The sequence below is a fragment of the Sipha flava genome, unplaced genomic scaffold (genome assembly GCF_003268045.1).
Source record: "Sipha flava isolate LNK unplaced genomic scaffold, YSA_version1 131_pilon_pilon, whole genome shotgun sequence".
In the NCBI taxonomy this organism is placed as follows: domain Eukaryota; kingdom Metazoa; phylum Arthropoda; class Insecta; order Hemiptera; family Aphididae; genus Sipha; species Sipha flava.
Genome location: NW_020271757.1, coordinates 623,445 through 641,011, shown reverse-complemented (window position 1 = coordinate 641,011; position 17,567 = coordinate 623,445). Strand labels below are relative to the sequence as shown.

At 29.6% G+C, this 17,567-nt stretch overlaps 1 protein-coding gene across 1 annotated transcript; it reads right to left on the bottom strand.

Annotated features, from left to right (window-relative positions):
- Nucleotides 1-3,930: 3,930 nt before the first annotated feature.
- On the bottom strand, nucleotides 3,931-4,356 carry LOC112694589. The gene has a single exon (XM_025570108.1). It carries the CDS (start codon nucleotides 4,354-4,356, stop codon nucleotides 4,003-4,005), a length of 354 nt encoding a protein of 117 aa, XP_025425893.1. The 3' UTR covers nucleotides 3,931-4,002.
- Nucleotides 4,357-17,567: the final 13,211 nt, after the last annotated feature.

The following is a 17,567-nucleotide window of genomic DNA, read 5'->3' as shown; positions in this document are numbered from 1 at the left end:
TTTATTATGGTTAATGTATTTATTATAAGTACGTCGTATTACTTATAATAAATACATTAACCATAATACATTTTAATTATATACCATATATTAATAAACCATAAAATTAAACATGTCGTATTTTTTTGGGAATATTTTAATTTATTATCAACTTCATATAAATAAAATAAAAGTACATCCTTGTTTAAAACAATAAAAATAGATACTTATTAAATTATAACTCAATATATAGTAAATAAAAAAAAAACGTTATAAAGTTAAAAAAAGTTAAAAAATGTTTAAATTACTGTTTAAAAATATTATTGTGACTAAAAATGGATAAAAACTAAAATTAAATATAATATCACAATATCATACCATTAAAATTTGTCAATTTTAAACTACTACATTTGTAATATTTAATTTAATGAATGCATCTTTACAAGCAGTGATTAAGAATTTGAATTGTTGGATTGAACGATAAAATACCTAATCAAATTTTTAAACTTTAAAATATATTATGTATTATAATTATAAATAATCAAAACTATTACCTATTAGTTAAATGTTATATTATCTTAAGCCGCGTACACACTTGTAACCTTCGCGCGTAACGCCGTAACGTGAATCTGTAGTGTTACGTGTTACGTGTTACGATATCATTATTTGTGTGTAGGTAGGTGTTGCGGTGTGGCTATGTTGCGTAGTGTTCCATGTTTATTTATTTATTTATTTTGATTTTTGATTTTTCTCGTCTCATTGCAGATAACAAGCCAAGAATTTTTTTTTTCATTCATCAGCAGTAAACCCAATTTCTTTTGCTATTTCTTCCAAAGCATCATTTCTTTTGATATTATTATAATATTGAGGGTGTTTTGCATACCAAAGTAATGGTTTTTGTTCATACAATTCAATAAATTGTATTGTATTTTCTTCATTCCACTCCATATTGAAATATTAAGTTACAAAAATTAATTACAGACAACAATGTTTACGACTTAAAGCGTGTAGCATGACGTTCAGAATACAAATAATGCGTTGTTGCGTAGTTGCGTTATTATTTACGTCCACACTTTTCGTAACCCCACCTCGCAACAATCTTTTGATGCGGTTCAAATTTACCGACAACTCGTGGGACGCCGCGTAACTTCGTCGCGTATCAACATTTGTTACGCGACGGTGTTACGCCTTCACGTCCACACATCGATTGCTGTTACGCGCCTAAGTTGCGTTACGGCGTTTTGTTACGCGCGAATGTTACAAGTGTGTACGCGGCTTTAGACCTTATTTAACCTAACCAGCACTTTTCGCTCAATTACTTCAACTGATATAGGATTTTGTTACCGAGAGAATAACTCGGAACTAAACTAGTGTATGAGTAATCGAGCATTTTTCACTCGATTATTTCAACTGATTTTTATACCGAGAGAATCACTCGATGATTTCCAAAACAATCGAGAACAATCGATTACATCGAACAATCGAGTATTTCGAGTATTTTCTCTCGATTGTTCCCATCACTAGTTTATATATAAAATCCAAATACCACTAACTCACTGATCGTTACATCACAAAAACTACTTAACGTATACAATTGAAATTTGGAACAGTGGTTCCTCTAATACTACCACCGTACAATAAGAAAGGATTTTTCGAAAATCGCATTTTAAAAGATCAAAACAATTTTTCACTGAACGTATAAACTTTTTTCTTTTTCGGTTACCTAGGAAATATTTGATTTGTTTAATATGTTGATTTTGTAAGATTTATGTAAATTATTTAACAGTATGAATGAATCAATAACAAATAAATAACATTCGAATATACAAATATTTTATGCTTTTTTTCAACCTAACATTTTTATTTTAGGGATTCGTGTCAATTTTCTAATCTAAAATAATAAAATATATTCCAGGGGGGGACTGTGTAATTCAACCATATAAAAATTAATGTTTATATGTTTCTTACGCCTTTTTATACTAGATACTTAATATGTTCAACGATTTATGTCCAATGGACTTCGAAACCACTGAACCGATTTTAATGAAATATGGTACAGAAGTAGATTAGACCTTGAAGAAAGACATAGTCTACCTTTTGTTGCGAAAAGTAAAGGGAATCATCAATAGAACTAATTAGGCCCGAACGAGCAGTTTTGTTTGAATGTTGATAACAACAGAATAAACGGAAAGGAACGTCACATCAGTGGCGTAACTATAAAATGTTGATTCGGGAGCAAATTTTTCAGCCCAACCCCCTCATTCAGATGTAAATATTAAGAATATCTGAGGGGGGTGCATTCACCTTATTAAAATTATTTTAAAATTTATTTTAAATATTATTGCATATATTAATAAATAATAAATAACTCGTCATATTATTTAAGAATCATTTAATTAATAATATATTTATTAAAATATTTACTACTAATTTAATACTTAATATTATTAAATAATATTATCAATGTACAACAAAATCAGTATATAAATACCGATGTAACGAATAACAATTAAGACTATAAACTTAAAACATTTTTCTGGACTTCTTATTTGCTAAAGTAGAAATTATATCTGATGTCTTAATTTCTTTAGCAATTTTTTTTTCTATTAATAGTATAAAAAAAACTTGACAAACAAATTTGGGACATCATACTTCGAATATAGTTTTTAATTATTTTAAGTTTTGAAAAACTTCTTTCTGCATTTGTGACCGTCACTGGTATTGTCAAAAAAAGAAAACAAGCCATCCATAAATCTGGAAATTTGCCGCTGTTAAATAATTGTCTACAATTATAAATTTCACCAAGTCATGTACAGAATTTAATTTTGAAATTTGATTTTCAAATGATCGTTTTAGTTGAAAAATTTGGTTGATTAAATCTATTGTTAAATTATTTTCATAATTGCTTACTAAAAAGGTAGTTGAAAGTTTAAGTTAATTTTTATTCATTGAACATATATTAATTAGTATCATTGAAGCAAGAATTTTTATTATTTGGTTCATACCATTAAAACGGCGTTGGAGTTGTTCGATAATTATATCCAGAGTACGATAGTAAATTTGTGCTTTAAAATATTGTTAAGCATTAAGGAGACATTCATCTCTACTATATTCATCAAAATATTTAGTAATTTTTTTTTTCTTATGTTATTAAATGTTGGCTGAACTCACGAAGTTGCTATTTGTTTAGCTTCCTCAAACACTTCTTCGAAATTATCACGCATTTCTTTCATTTTATTTAAGACCGTTTGAAGCAATTCAAAAGCTTTAAGTTTATATCCGATTTTTGTAACAATTATAATGCAATTTGTAATGAGATAAGAATTTTGGTTTTAACGATAATAATATTTAGCTTAATAATATATTATAATAGAAAAATAATAGTTTTTATTAATTATTAATAAAAAAAAAATTGTAAAATTTCGGGACCCTCTGTGAACGGGCCTGGGTGCGACCGCACTCTCTGATTTCTCTTAATTATGACACTTCCGTGGAACCCATCCAGGGGCGGATCTTGGTTAATTTGATAGGTGGGGTACCAGGGGCGGATAGGCATAATCTGACTAGCCCGGGAAAAATAGAATACAGCGGTCCGCATGATTATATCCAAGTTCCAACTAAACAATTACCTCAACTTTGAGAGAACCAACTCGGCAATCACCACCTTTTTTTTCGATGTTCTTAAATAATATTTAAAATTATAATATATATTATACTATCCAATTTTACACATGTTTTACTTTCTTCTAACAACACTATGATTTTTATCTCTTTTATTTTCTGCATCTTTTCTTTTTAATTCGTTTTGAAGCATACCTAGTTATAAAACATTTTAGCAATATTATACTATTTACATGGTTCGCGTATAATTATTGTGGGAAAACATGATATATCAGTAATCAACTTTGCCATGGGGTTTTATTAGTGACTATATATATATTTATTTTTTTTTTGCTTTACGCGCCATTTAGGCGCTTCGCAGCTTCTACCAAAGTTCTCCAAAGTTCTCGATCTTCTGCATCCTCAATACTTGCTCCATTGCTTAATCTCCAGGTCGTCCTTTACTCGGTCCAACCACCGTTGTCTTGGCCTTCCTACAGGTCGTTTTTTATTTGGTTTGTTGATGAGTACCTGTCTTATCAATTTACCCTCTGCACGCCAAACATGGCCAGCCCACTCTAACCTTTTCGACCTTAGAAAATCTTTTAAATTGGTTGTTTTAAACAGACTGTTTAAGTCAGCGTTTTTTCTTCGCTCGTATACACCAGTACTGGGGTTTAATATGGGCCCATATATTTTTCTAAGTATTTTCCTTTCGAAAGTCAATAGTTTATTCTCGTCACCCTGCGTCGTGGACCATGTCTCACATCCGTACATGACAATGGGGCGTTAGTAGGCAATGTATAGTTTTTTCTTTGTGTCTCTAGATAGCAGTTTCGATGTGAACATTTTTCTCATTGCATGGTATCCACGGTTTGCTGCACTTATCCTGGAATTAATCTCGTTATGCATATTATTTTTATGATTTATATTAGCGCCTAAGTACTTGAAATTTTCGACTTGCTCAAAAGAGAAATGATCAATGCTCACATTTTGTAACGGAGTAGGTCGTCTACTCATTAACATATACTTAGTTTTATTTTCATTTATTTTAAGGCCCATATTTTTACTTGTCAGTATGAGCTTTTGTACGGTCCCTTCTAATTCCGTTTTTGATTCTCCAAATAACACAATGTCATCTGCATATGCTAAGAGAGATGAGCGCCCCAGTACTTCCATTTCTCGATCTCCCTGCATATCTCTTACAACTTTTTCAAGTGCTAGATTGAAGAGAGCGGGAGATAGCGCGTCCCCTTGTTTCAAACCACATCTGACCTCAAACTCCTTTGATGTTTCTCCAAGAAAGCGCACTTTGCAAAGCGTGTCAGAATTACAGCACTTTATTAGCTTAACCAAATTCTTTGGTATTCCGAAATGTATAAGTGCTGATCATAGCCGGTCTCTAATAATGCTGTCATAAGCTTGCTGAAAATCGATGAAAATCATGTGTAGATCTTTGTCATACTCATAATATTTTTCCATAACCTGTCTAAGGGTGAATATATGGTCAGTAGTGGACTTTCCTTTCATGAAACCACACTGGTATTCACCGATTATTTCTGTTGAATATTTTTCGAGTTTATGTAAAATGACTATTGACAAGACCTTATAGCAGTGTCCAAAAGGGATATGCCACGGTAATTTTCCACTTTCTTGGAGTCTCCTTTTTTATAAATCGGGCAAATAATAGCGGTGTTCCAACCCTTTCCTAGTTTTTCTTGCTCCCATACAGTTGAGATAGTTTTGTGTAAGTTTTCCAGGAGGTCTCGGCCAGCAAGTTTGAGTAACTCCGGATTTATGTTGTCCTCTCCTGGAGCTTTGTTGTTCTTCAGTGACTCCACTATTGATTTAATCTCCTCCAAACTAGGTTCCGGCACTTCCGGTTCCGCTGTAACATATATTTGATCCTCAGCCGGTTCTCCAGATCCATCTATATTGTTTGTTTCATCGTCTGAATTATTATTTAATAGAATCTCAAAATATGTTTGAAACTTGTCTATGATTAGTTTAGGGTCTGATATGAGGTTGCCATCGTAATTAGTCATAAGGTAGGTACGAGATTTAAAGCCTTCTTTTATTGATTTACATTTTTCGAAGAACATTTTCGGGTCCTTTTTATATGACTCAATGTCATTTAGGGCATTTTTTTCTGATGCTCTTTTCTTTTGCCTAATTATTCTATTTGACCTTGCGTGAAATTCTGCATATTCCTGCAAATTTGAAGTCGAAGGATTTTGTATCATTTTAACTCTTGCTGCTTTTCGATTTTTTATCGCGTCTCGACACTCATTATCAAACCAGTGATTCTTACTTTTTCCCTTGGTAACTCGGAGAGTTTCTGCTATTTTATTTAGTGATTCCTTTATTTGGGTCCACTCTATGACATTACTCAATTCTCCTTGTATTATGTTAAAGCTGTTCAATCCTTCCTTTATTCTGTTTTGGTATTCCATGATTTCCTCTTGATCTCTTAATTTACTTCTATCTAGTTTATGTGCTGTATTAGGTTGTTGCTTTTTTCTCCAGATCGTTGACAGTTTTAACGATAGGTTTGCTATCACTAAGAAGTGGTCTGTGTCCCCATCCGCCCCCCTATAGCTTCTGACGTTTTTTATGCTTGTTCGGTGTCGCTTGTCAATAATAATTATTGAATATAATAAATATTAAATATTAAATATAATTATTATATGGTCGATTTGATTTTTCGTCTTACCGTCTGGGGCAGTCCACGTGTGCTTATGAATGTTCTTTCTAGGGAAATAGGTGCTGCTTATAATAAGGTTTTTCGATTCTGCAAAGCCAACTAATCTCAACCCATTATCATTAGATACTGGGTGCCAGCTCTCTTGCCCTATTGTTGGTCTGAGAAATTGTTCTTTACCGACCTGCGCGTTCAGGTCACCACAATTATCTTGATGCAGTTGTTTGGTAGAGAGTCAAATAATCTCTCTAGATCATCATAGAAAATATTTTTCACTTCCTCCTCTTGATCCTCTGTCGGGGCATAACCGTTAATTATACATATATCAAAATTCCATCCAGCCATTTGCAGGTAGCATAGACGTTCATTCACTGGCATGAAACGTTTAATGCTTGAGTTTCTAACTACGAAACCTACTCCTTGTTCATGTTTGCCTGTCTCTTTGCCACTAAAAAAGATAGTTGAATTACTAGACTGAACATTACCATTTCCTAGCCAACGAATTTCTTGTATTGCGACTATTGGCACTTTATATTTTTCAATTTCTTCCACAATATTCTTTAAAGCTCCTGCTTTAAAGAGAGTTCTGATATTCCATGTTCCAAAACGAGTCTCCAAAGTTTTCCGTTCCGAGACTTTGTTAGAAGATTCACAACATATGGTTTTTTTACAAGGATGGATTGTTGGACCATCGCTTAACCCCCAAACCTGGAGGACCGGTTTGGGCCAACTAATCAAAGTCAGCCCGTAGCTCGGGGCCCCGGGTTCGCAAAGCCCGTAGCACTAAAGACTTAGTGCCCCCCTGAGGGCTTAGTGACTATATATGATAATTTAAATCTGAACAATCAATTATCATTATAGCACAGAATTATATGCATTAAAAACCAATCAAATATGCGATAAAAGATCTTTAACATGCATAAGTATATGCATTAAAGAAAAAAAAATTTGCACTCGAAATTTTGAATAAAATTTAATTTTTAATTTTTGATCATTCAATTAAAATAATACATAAAAAAAATCACATTTAAAATTATGTAACCCTACTATAACTACTTTTTTTTCTTCTTCATTTTTAAGGAATTTACTATGATATTTATAGATTTAAGCTAGATTAAAATATATATATTATCAGTATTATATTTATTTACTTTTATTTGTATATATGTACATATATAATAGTATTAGTAGTAATATTTTTCATCGGCCCACCGGGAAAATCCCGGTGTCCCGGCAGCCCTATCTGCCCCTGAGGGACACTTATAAATTGTAATTATTCTTTAATCATAATTAATAATACATACTCTTATTTTTAAACAAAATTGGTAATATAATTAATAAAGTGTTGATTTCATAATATCTCACACCAAAATAATAATTTATACCTATAGACAAGTTATTATTCATAAACATAGTAATTAATAAATAAAAATATCTTTATAGATTCTCATACATTATAGCCTTATAGGTAAAATTGAAGTCTTTGTTTATGTTTTTTGGCAAACATATTGATCCAGTTTAAATTTAAATAATTAATAAACTAGTGGGTAGTATTATTCTTATTTATTGTATTTTTCATTTAAACAATACTCGTAGTAACATAAAAAAAATTATCCATAGAAAATTTACTGGGGTCACATACCCTTGTGCCCCTTCCTTGAATCCGCCACTGTATACATCAATCGATAGAGCAATTATTTTCGAATAATAGTTAGTTAGTTTCCTATTAGTAATCTACAGTACATACTATTATAGTAAAAATCTGACAACGTTGTACACAATATTTTTTTTTACCGTGCTCAATCGGGTCGTCAAAAAGGTCAGCCAAAAACGACCCTGCTCAATTGGGTATCACGAACCAGACTTGCCGCCGCATTAGTGGCGTATACATAACTTTTGTATGGAGGGAGATTAGTTGCAAACAAATTATTACGGAAGGAAAAATCCTAAACCTAAGTACCTGCACATTTAAATAATAAATAGTAAAAGATATATATATTGCAATATATATATCTTTTATTATTTATTATTATTTTGACACATTCATGAATGTGTCAAAATAATAATTTACAATAAATCCTTGCAATATTTTTTGTTTCCTTATAATTTCCTTAATTAAGAACATTATTTTATACAATTTTAAAGTCCTGTGGGGGGGGGATCTAACCCACCTTTGTATACGCCCCAGCGCCGCATTGATTGACGTTCAAACATTGAAATTTGACGAGCCCATCATTCTTTATGAAACATCAATCCACCACCACTCTGCAATGGTACCAGACTTTCAGTAAAAAAGTTGATGTACAACATTACCAAAGCTATAATTTTAAACGGAAGGACAAAGATGAAGGTACTATTACCACGCATCTCAATTATTTCAACAGATATGCCATTCGAATTCAAATGTTTGCAGTAAAAAGTGCACTTTTAAAAGTTTTGAAATGAGATTTTTACTTTTTTTTAAATCAAAGTCTTAGGTTAATTTCACTCGATAATACGTAAGCAACTGGCACGTCGTTACTAATTTCGATGCTCGACTTTAACTGATGACAAAATATTCTATTAACATGGACGGGGCACTTAATTATATTATAATCTAACCTATCCAGACTTGCCAAAAACCGGCCCAGACACGTCCTGAAGCAGTGGGAATGGACCTTAATGCGGGTTTTATGTTAGGTCTGGCATACGTGCTTTTTTAGCGGGTAGGGTTATTTATTAATATCTTATTTTATGCGATTTGTGAGTAATAGTCGTGAAAAGTTGGGAACCACTGATATATATTATAGGTTAAGTGCCACTGGCTTCCCCTATAAATAGGGGGCCATATTATGAAATTCCTAAACTGAGATATCATATTGAATGAGTTTTTTTTTTATGTAATGCTCATATGTAAATAAAAATAAGTATATCCTTTTATACATCCCAATATTATTATATATATTATTATTAAATTATACAAGATTCATGTGCGTGAAGTTGGCCCCCCTAAATCAAGCTACCGACTCCAAACCTTTACAGAAATTTTGCAATTAATTTGCTATAATTTGCTATGTAGTTTTCAGAATTTGCATACCCGCGGTTTTTCCGGAAATTCATATTTTCTGTTTGGAGGGCCAACTTCACCACAGCCCCCCCAATTTTAAGCTAGCGACTCCAAACCTTCACAGGAATTTTGCATTTAATTTTCTATAATTTGCTATGTAGTTTTTAGAATTTGTATTCTGTTTAAACTACTTTCCATTATTACATTATTATATTTAATAGAAATCATTTTTACTCAATGAACATTTAAAAAAAAAAATCGTACTCATATATCAATTACGTGAAGATTAATTTACAGATTTATTTTATTTTGCATTATAACAAGAATTCATTTATAATACGGTATTTTAAAATTTAATACAACTTGTGAGTTGAACTGGTGTTATATACAATGAACTTATAATATTATATTAGTACGTAATATAATTATAGTAACATATAATATTCATTGTGACTAAAATATACGAGATAACAACAATAGGTGAATTCTGAGTATACTCTGTACAGTTAATAACTTGGCCTTTTTGGTTTCTTGGTTTTGTCTTGTGTATCTAGTGGATTACTATCCACACAGTGTTTCTAAATTTAGAAATTCATACGTTTAATATTATTTAATATTAAATTATATTTGATATTGTTCGAATCATTTTTCTTATTATAAGTTATTCAGTGTTCTGTGTTTCTACTGGTATACAGTCGTATTCTGTATAGTATTCAAAAACTATTTTTTTTTCTTTATTATGGCCACCAAGGTAAGTTTTTTCAAATTTTTAAAACATTTTTACTTGTATTTTCACAAATATCTTTGCTATGAAATTTCACGTGTATAAGTACATACAATTCAATGATATTTTACTAATATTTTAAAATAAGAAAACTGCAGATTTCATTAGATTACAGGGAAGATGAATTATTGACACTATTGCGCTAATAATAGGCACATGTTAGATTATTAAATTATAAGTTAAATATAACTATACGATATCTAATTTGCATAGTAATCATATTACTTATATATATATAAGTTTGTCTGAGTACACGATTTCGACCAGAATGACTGCTTCAAAGAATATAAAGCTATATATTTTCTGACAGGGAATTTCACATAGTTGGTACTTTTGAGAGGTATAATTTGAGAGGTGCACAATCTCTAAAAATTGTAAATAATGCAATTGAAAATTGTTCTCTATATAGCAGTTATAAAAAATTTAAATGCCCTAAAAAAAAAAATATTAAAGTTAGGAATGTATTACTAATAAATTATTAAATATATATTATTATTATTATTATATATTTATTATTTGTTATTAAATATTATTATTATTATTATTATTAGGAATGTATTACTAATGTATTATTTTTATTAAACTATTTTCAATATTATTGAATTTGATGGAAGTTAAATTTTTACTGTTGGTTGAAATAAATGTTAATTAATATGTTGTAGATTTTGATTATTTTTAACTACTTAAGAATTCATTTTTTCATCAACTTACTTGTATTGGTATTTTTTGTAGTTATTTACGAATAAGTAAGTTATATTTTTGTTTAATATTATTTTTATAAAAAAAAACAACAATTGGAGATTTTATAATATTATGGTTTTGGGATCCCAATTTTGAGATAATATGGTCTTTAAATCATTAATATAAAAAAATCATTTATATAATTTACTCAATAATATAATATAATAAAACTCATCTTTAAATTCACTGAATCTTTCTTGTATTTTAAAATATTATATAACTGAGTATTTCATGTCGAGATTAACCTGTCTGTACAAGGCTGGGCATTAACGAATTAAAAGTTAAAATTAAGTTAAAACGTTAAGTTAATAAACTCGTTAATTTTTTTACAAATTAACGTTTTAACTTAAGGTTAATTTTATTAAAAGTTATTAACTTAACGAGTCAACGATTTTTTTTTTCGTTTGTCTGTTTAACCAACTGCAAAATTAATAGACAGCACTTATACTTATGTTGTAATATAAACTATCTATGTGAGTTATGCCCTGTTGCATGAATGTTTATAGAACCGATACCTAACTAGTTATCTGTTTTATAAAATTAAAAACTGTTTTGTAAAATGAATAGTTTTGATATCTCGATAACTTGTAGCTTAGATTTCTACTCTGTAAAATTTTCAGAACCATAAATAAATAAATATATTTTTATCATTTGATTTAACGTATGTTATCACTTAAAATAATTGTTATTAATTAATTTCATTATCAATAATGTTTATTATTTTATTTTACTTATTTAATTTTTAATTTCATACAATTGTTTGAAAACATTTTAAAATAAACAATGGATTTCAATGTCTTTGTCATCCTCGTCTGATGATAGGTACCGATGAAGACATTATTCTTCAAATTTAAATTAATATTCCAAAACTAAGGTAATTTATGAATAGGTCAAATCCGTTTCAGGACTATGATAATTGATAAACAACATGGAAAATAACAATTTAACAATTAAATTACCAAAACATTCGTATCTCCTCAAAAAAAATAATTATCGTAGATAAGAATACTATTTGTGTTCTGTATTAAATACCAGATAACTGGTTATAACTAGGGCTCGGAACTTATTGTACTTAAAAATTACTAAATATGCATGCGCTTTTGCGCTTAAAAAGTACAAATATGATTAAAAATATGCACTTGATTTCTTTTTTAACATAACAATTTTTATAAATAATGATAATATATATGTTTGAACTGGTTTTTAATACTGTAGAGTGTACTCAAGGAATCACTGAGTATTATATGCTTGGGATATTCATCGTCTATAACTGAATTGATCGCCTCTAGTATCGCTATGGCCTCGGCCGTGTATATAGAGCATGTGTTAGGTAACTTCATTAATATGTTTTTGCTTTTGAGTATTATTGAGATTCCTACTTGGTCCTGTGTTTTGGACGCGTCGGTGTATATTTCTTGATATTCCTTATAATTTTCTATTATACTTAGGAAGTATCTTTTGAACATTTCTGGGGACGTTTGTGTTTTTAAGAATGCACTGAGGTCGGTATTTATCTCGTATGGAGAAGTCCACGGAGGTGTGGACAGTTGTTCTCTTACAATTAGTTGCTTGAGATCAATGCCGTATTTTTCTAATTCATCATATGATTCGCTGTCTTCAAGTGGTGGGTTAGTATTGTAATTAATAGTTTATAAAGATCTTAGCAAAACATATTGTAAGCTATCTATAGATGCTACTGGTAGTTTGATAAAAAAAATTAATCGTTCATCAGTTAATGTTTTATCAAAACATATATTTTTATATGAGGCTGTTATCAGTTCAAATTTTGGAAATATACCGGTAACGCAAATGCTTTCAGAAAAACAAGACACCTTAACAATTTTTTATTGGTTAGGCCAGTGGATGATGTCGGGTATTCGAAGTCCAAACGAAGTTGTTTGTGATTATTCAAAAGCCATATTAGGAGCAGCATCTAGAGCATTCTGTAATGGTAGATCTTTTCAAAATTACGTAAATGATTGTTTTAAAGCACGAATGTCACGATGAATATTTACCAACTACTTATATCCGAATAGATGTAGCACATGTTATTAAAATATTTTGTCGGATAAAACATTTTAGTAGAATAAAAAATAATTCGCTTAAACAATTTTATGTACGTGGAATGAGACTGCTTTTAACTTCGGATACTTTAAAGGAATTCAACTGTATTTTAGAAGCATTGTTCACAATTATTTTAAGTGAAACAGATGGACGGTATATCGGAAAAGGTATTATAGAAACACCGTCCGAAATAAGTAGACAATTAAATTTAGAAAAGATTAGAGGGCTATCTTCTGAAAAAACTTTAATTTATGATATAGAGGCAGACAATGATTTAACATTTTACGTGAATGATGAAAATGATGAAAATATTGTGAAAATATTGATAACTATATACATGAAGAAGGTATTAGTCATATGGATGAATATTTGAAACAAATATATGAAAAGAGTAAATCAAATTCAGAAATAGAAGGCGACAGATTATCAGCATATTTCCTACCTGATTTAGCTAAAACTCTTTTACGTCTTTGTAAAGACTTTCCGCTCTGGACAAATATAATGAGAAAGAAATTTAATTCTCCATATAATATTGCAAGTTCTGCTGTCGTTGAAAACGATTTTAAAGAACTTAAAACGCAAATTCTTAAATTTGAAATCCACCCAATGACTGTAGATAAATTTATTATTACCCACCTAAATAATATCGAGTCAAATGCGAAACTATTAAAAAATTCACTTGAAAGAGCTTCGCAAGTATCAAAAGATAATTTTTCTGCTGAAAATACTGATAAAAAGAACAGTAACTCAACAGTCTCCCCTACAACATCTGATGACAATGATTCTATTACATCTCTGAATGCTATAGAAAACTGGCGTGGCCAAGGAAGAAATACTAATATGATTCTTCGAATTCCAAAAACACCTCGAAAGAAAAAACCGACGAAATATATGTGTTCACTGCCAGAAATTGATAAAGTATTGGGTTCAAAACACTTAAGATCTAACCTAAATACTATACTATTAAATGGTAACACTGCCACTCCTGTTCGTTTAGGCAAAGAAAGATATATTGTATATAATACGTGTGCATTCGATTCAGTTGCTGTAATTATATCTATGGCTTACATAGATATATTAAACTATAAACATTTTATCGATGGCAGTAATAATGAATTTTTAAACTTTTCAATGCAATTAGCGCTTGAAAATTCATCCCGAAAAATATATGACACAAGAGTTTTATTACTTCAACAAATTTTTCATAAAGAACCAAGTGTTACAAATGTAAAATTAATTAATTCAAGGTGCAATGTTTCATTTATTATAATTAATTTATTAAAAACTGCACCTTCTGCCATCGAAAATATTGAATGCTCAAGAACAGAATGCAAGAATAATAGAAGGAAAATTTGCAGTCCAACAATTATATTGAAAATGAAGCATGATTTTTCCAATTTTCAAAATGCTCTGAATCAATATTTATCAGAATTACACTATGCATGCGTCGAAGATAACTGCAATGGAATAATAACATCTACAAGACTAATTGAAAATCATTTATTTATTGAAACTGATATGATAGCTGATGGACATAAATTCTCATTAAATTATTTTCCGTCCGAGTTATGGGATCGTTCTGATAAGTAAGTTTAATACTACATCTTAATTCTTATAATATTTATAAATATAATATTGTTTTATAAATTACAGCTACCTATTAAGAACTTATAAAGGAAATTAAATTATTAAAACATCAATGTTCAGCTTATTCACATATAATTACATTAAATGTTTAATTTGTTCATTGTAGGTATATTCTCCGAGGAATAGTTGGATATTAGTCTGAACATTATATCGCGTATCTAAGACGATCAGATAAATGTTGGGAAATACATAATGACTTAATTAAAAAAATTCAAAAAATTTCAAATCCTGGAAGAATTCATATAAATCCACACTTAATTATATATGTGAAAATCTAAAATTGTTTTTTTTTAATAATTATTAGGATTTTATACCTTATTTTTTTTTTTTTTTTTTTTTTTATATAATTATTTGAAATTAATTTTTAATAAATATAAGAAATATTTAAAAACTAAATTATTTGAGATATGTTTGTTATTTCCGGAAAAATCGTGGGTATGAAAATTCTGAAAATTACATAGCAAATTATAGCAAATTAAATGCAAAATTCCTGTGAAGGTTTGGAGTCGCTAGTATAAAATTGGGGGCTGTGGCGAGGTTCCATCCTCCGAACAGAAAATATGAATTTCCGGAAAAACCGTGGGTATGCAAATTCTGAAAACTACATAGCAAATTATAGCAAATTATAGCAAATTAATTGCAAAATGTCTGTGAAGGTTTGGAGTCGGTAGCTTGATTTAGGGGGGCCAACTTCACGCACATACAAGATTCAACATTATTTTATCTCAGCTTTTATTAACCGGAATAAACTGAATGATCGGACGGGACATCGGGACTTGTATTTAAAACCGGGACGAATGGCAAGCCTACCTATAACCATTCATAGAACGATGCAAGGGCGTTTGCAGGAATTTGTCAAGGGGTGGGGGCAAGGTATTTAATTTTTTTAATTTTTGTTTCATTATCTAATTAGTAATAAAGTACTTTATTTTTTTTTTTTTATGAGTTTTATATCATATAGGTAAGGAACGTAAAAAATTAAATTATTAATTATGTGTATAATTAGAACGTTAGAACTTAATTTTACAGTATTAATTTTAATTAATTAATGTGCAACTTTGAATCAACAAATGCATTTTTTTTTATATAAATAAAATAAAACCATTGATTTGAAAATTTTAGGATACTTATAAAATTAAATGTTTCGAGTTTCTATAAAATAAATAAAGAACTACCAATTATCAAACTATTTGGTATTTACTAACTTTAAATATTCACATATAAAAGTCTAAACAGTGCACTGAAAACCGATAACTTAAGAGGGCGCAACAGTGAAAAAATATGTAATTCACCCATAAAGATCCGTATAACAACTGTCGACTAAATATCGACCGTGCACTCAACGTTTCAAAAAATGTTTTTTAATTTAAAAAAATATTTATTTCCTGATATTTTATACTACATAATGGTTGTGATAATTGACCCATGAAAAAGCCAAGGGGGTTATAATTACCCCCTGCGGACGCCATGGAACGATGTACAAGTATAAACTATATATAGCATGATAAATTCCGAGCAGAAGTAATGCAAATACAACACTCGTCGATTCAAAAAAAAAAAGAGGAGCATAGAAAATTAACATATAATGTTATGATTAATATGAAATCAAAGTGAACAATTTAAATTTAGAAATATTCAAATATTTATAAAATATTTTAGTAACCGTCTATTCGAATAGTTTTTCAACTAACCAAATAATACCTACTATTTTTATTTTGCATATTTTTGCAAATTTAATGGTTTTGTATTTTAATTTCATATTTTAAAATTTTAAAAATTAAAATGCATATTTCAGTACATATGCATCACTAAAAGGTATCGATGGGTATATTTGTTACCCCCAAAATTTTTGTGGGCTAGCAATGGTATCTTTTTGCTACCACAAAAAAGTTTTAGATTTTAAAATATATTCAAAGTTCATTATTCAAATGTATACGAACATAGACCATATATTATTCTGATTGTATCCAAAATAATTATATTTTGTGAATAAGACAGTGTATACGTCATACCAAGGTTTATGAAGAAAAGTTAGCCAGTTATCATGTTAAACCTTTAAAAATGTATTTTTAACTTCCTAAAAATAAACTTTGCTATCCCAAAATTTGAACTTTAGTGACGCCCATGTTTCAGTACATTTTTCAAAAAAAAAATGTTAATTAACGATCTACACAATTAATTCTACACTTTGTATATATAAGTTTTAAAGGACATGGTAACTACAATCTACTACGTATTGACGTAAAATATAAATGTTTAGTTAAAAATCAATTATTATAGACTTATCTAACGTATATAGCAATAATAGAATTTTGTATACCTACGGCGACAACCGGACAATGCATTAGTACGAATTTCATCATCGTGTCAGTTGAAGCCTGTATTATATTTTTCACCGGTTAGTTTCAATTTTATTTAAAAATGCCGAAAGTCAAGTCATCCTGTTCAATACTCCTTAAATATTTTTTTAACGAGTTTGGGAATGACATTTTTTCAACGGATGACTTAGTTTTATATTGTAAGGTGTGTGCAACTTAAGTCGGAAGTGATCGTCGTTTTACCGTCGAACAACATTTAAAGACGGCTTGATATTCGTACAGCTGATCGACAGAAATAAACTCAGTCACAACAACTAATTTCCAGTGTGGTCGGTAAAAAAATCATAATTTTACTTGGGTATGTGCGGAGCGTTTTTAGTAGCCAACATTCCTTTCCGCAAAGTAAATAATACAATATTTCGTAATATTTTATTACAATATACTAGTAAAGAAATACCAGATGAATCAACTTAACGCAAAAATTATTTGACTGATTGCTATGAAGAAACAATAAAAAACATTAGGAATAATGTCATTGGCAAAACAACATTCGAGTCTATAGACGAAACAACAGATTGCGAAGACCGCTATGTCGCAAATGTGATCATTGGTATCTTGATAAAAGTACACCGGGTAAATTGATTTTATTGACCTCCGAAGAGTTAGATAAAGTAAATTATTCAACAA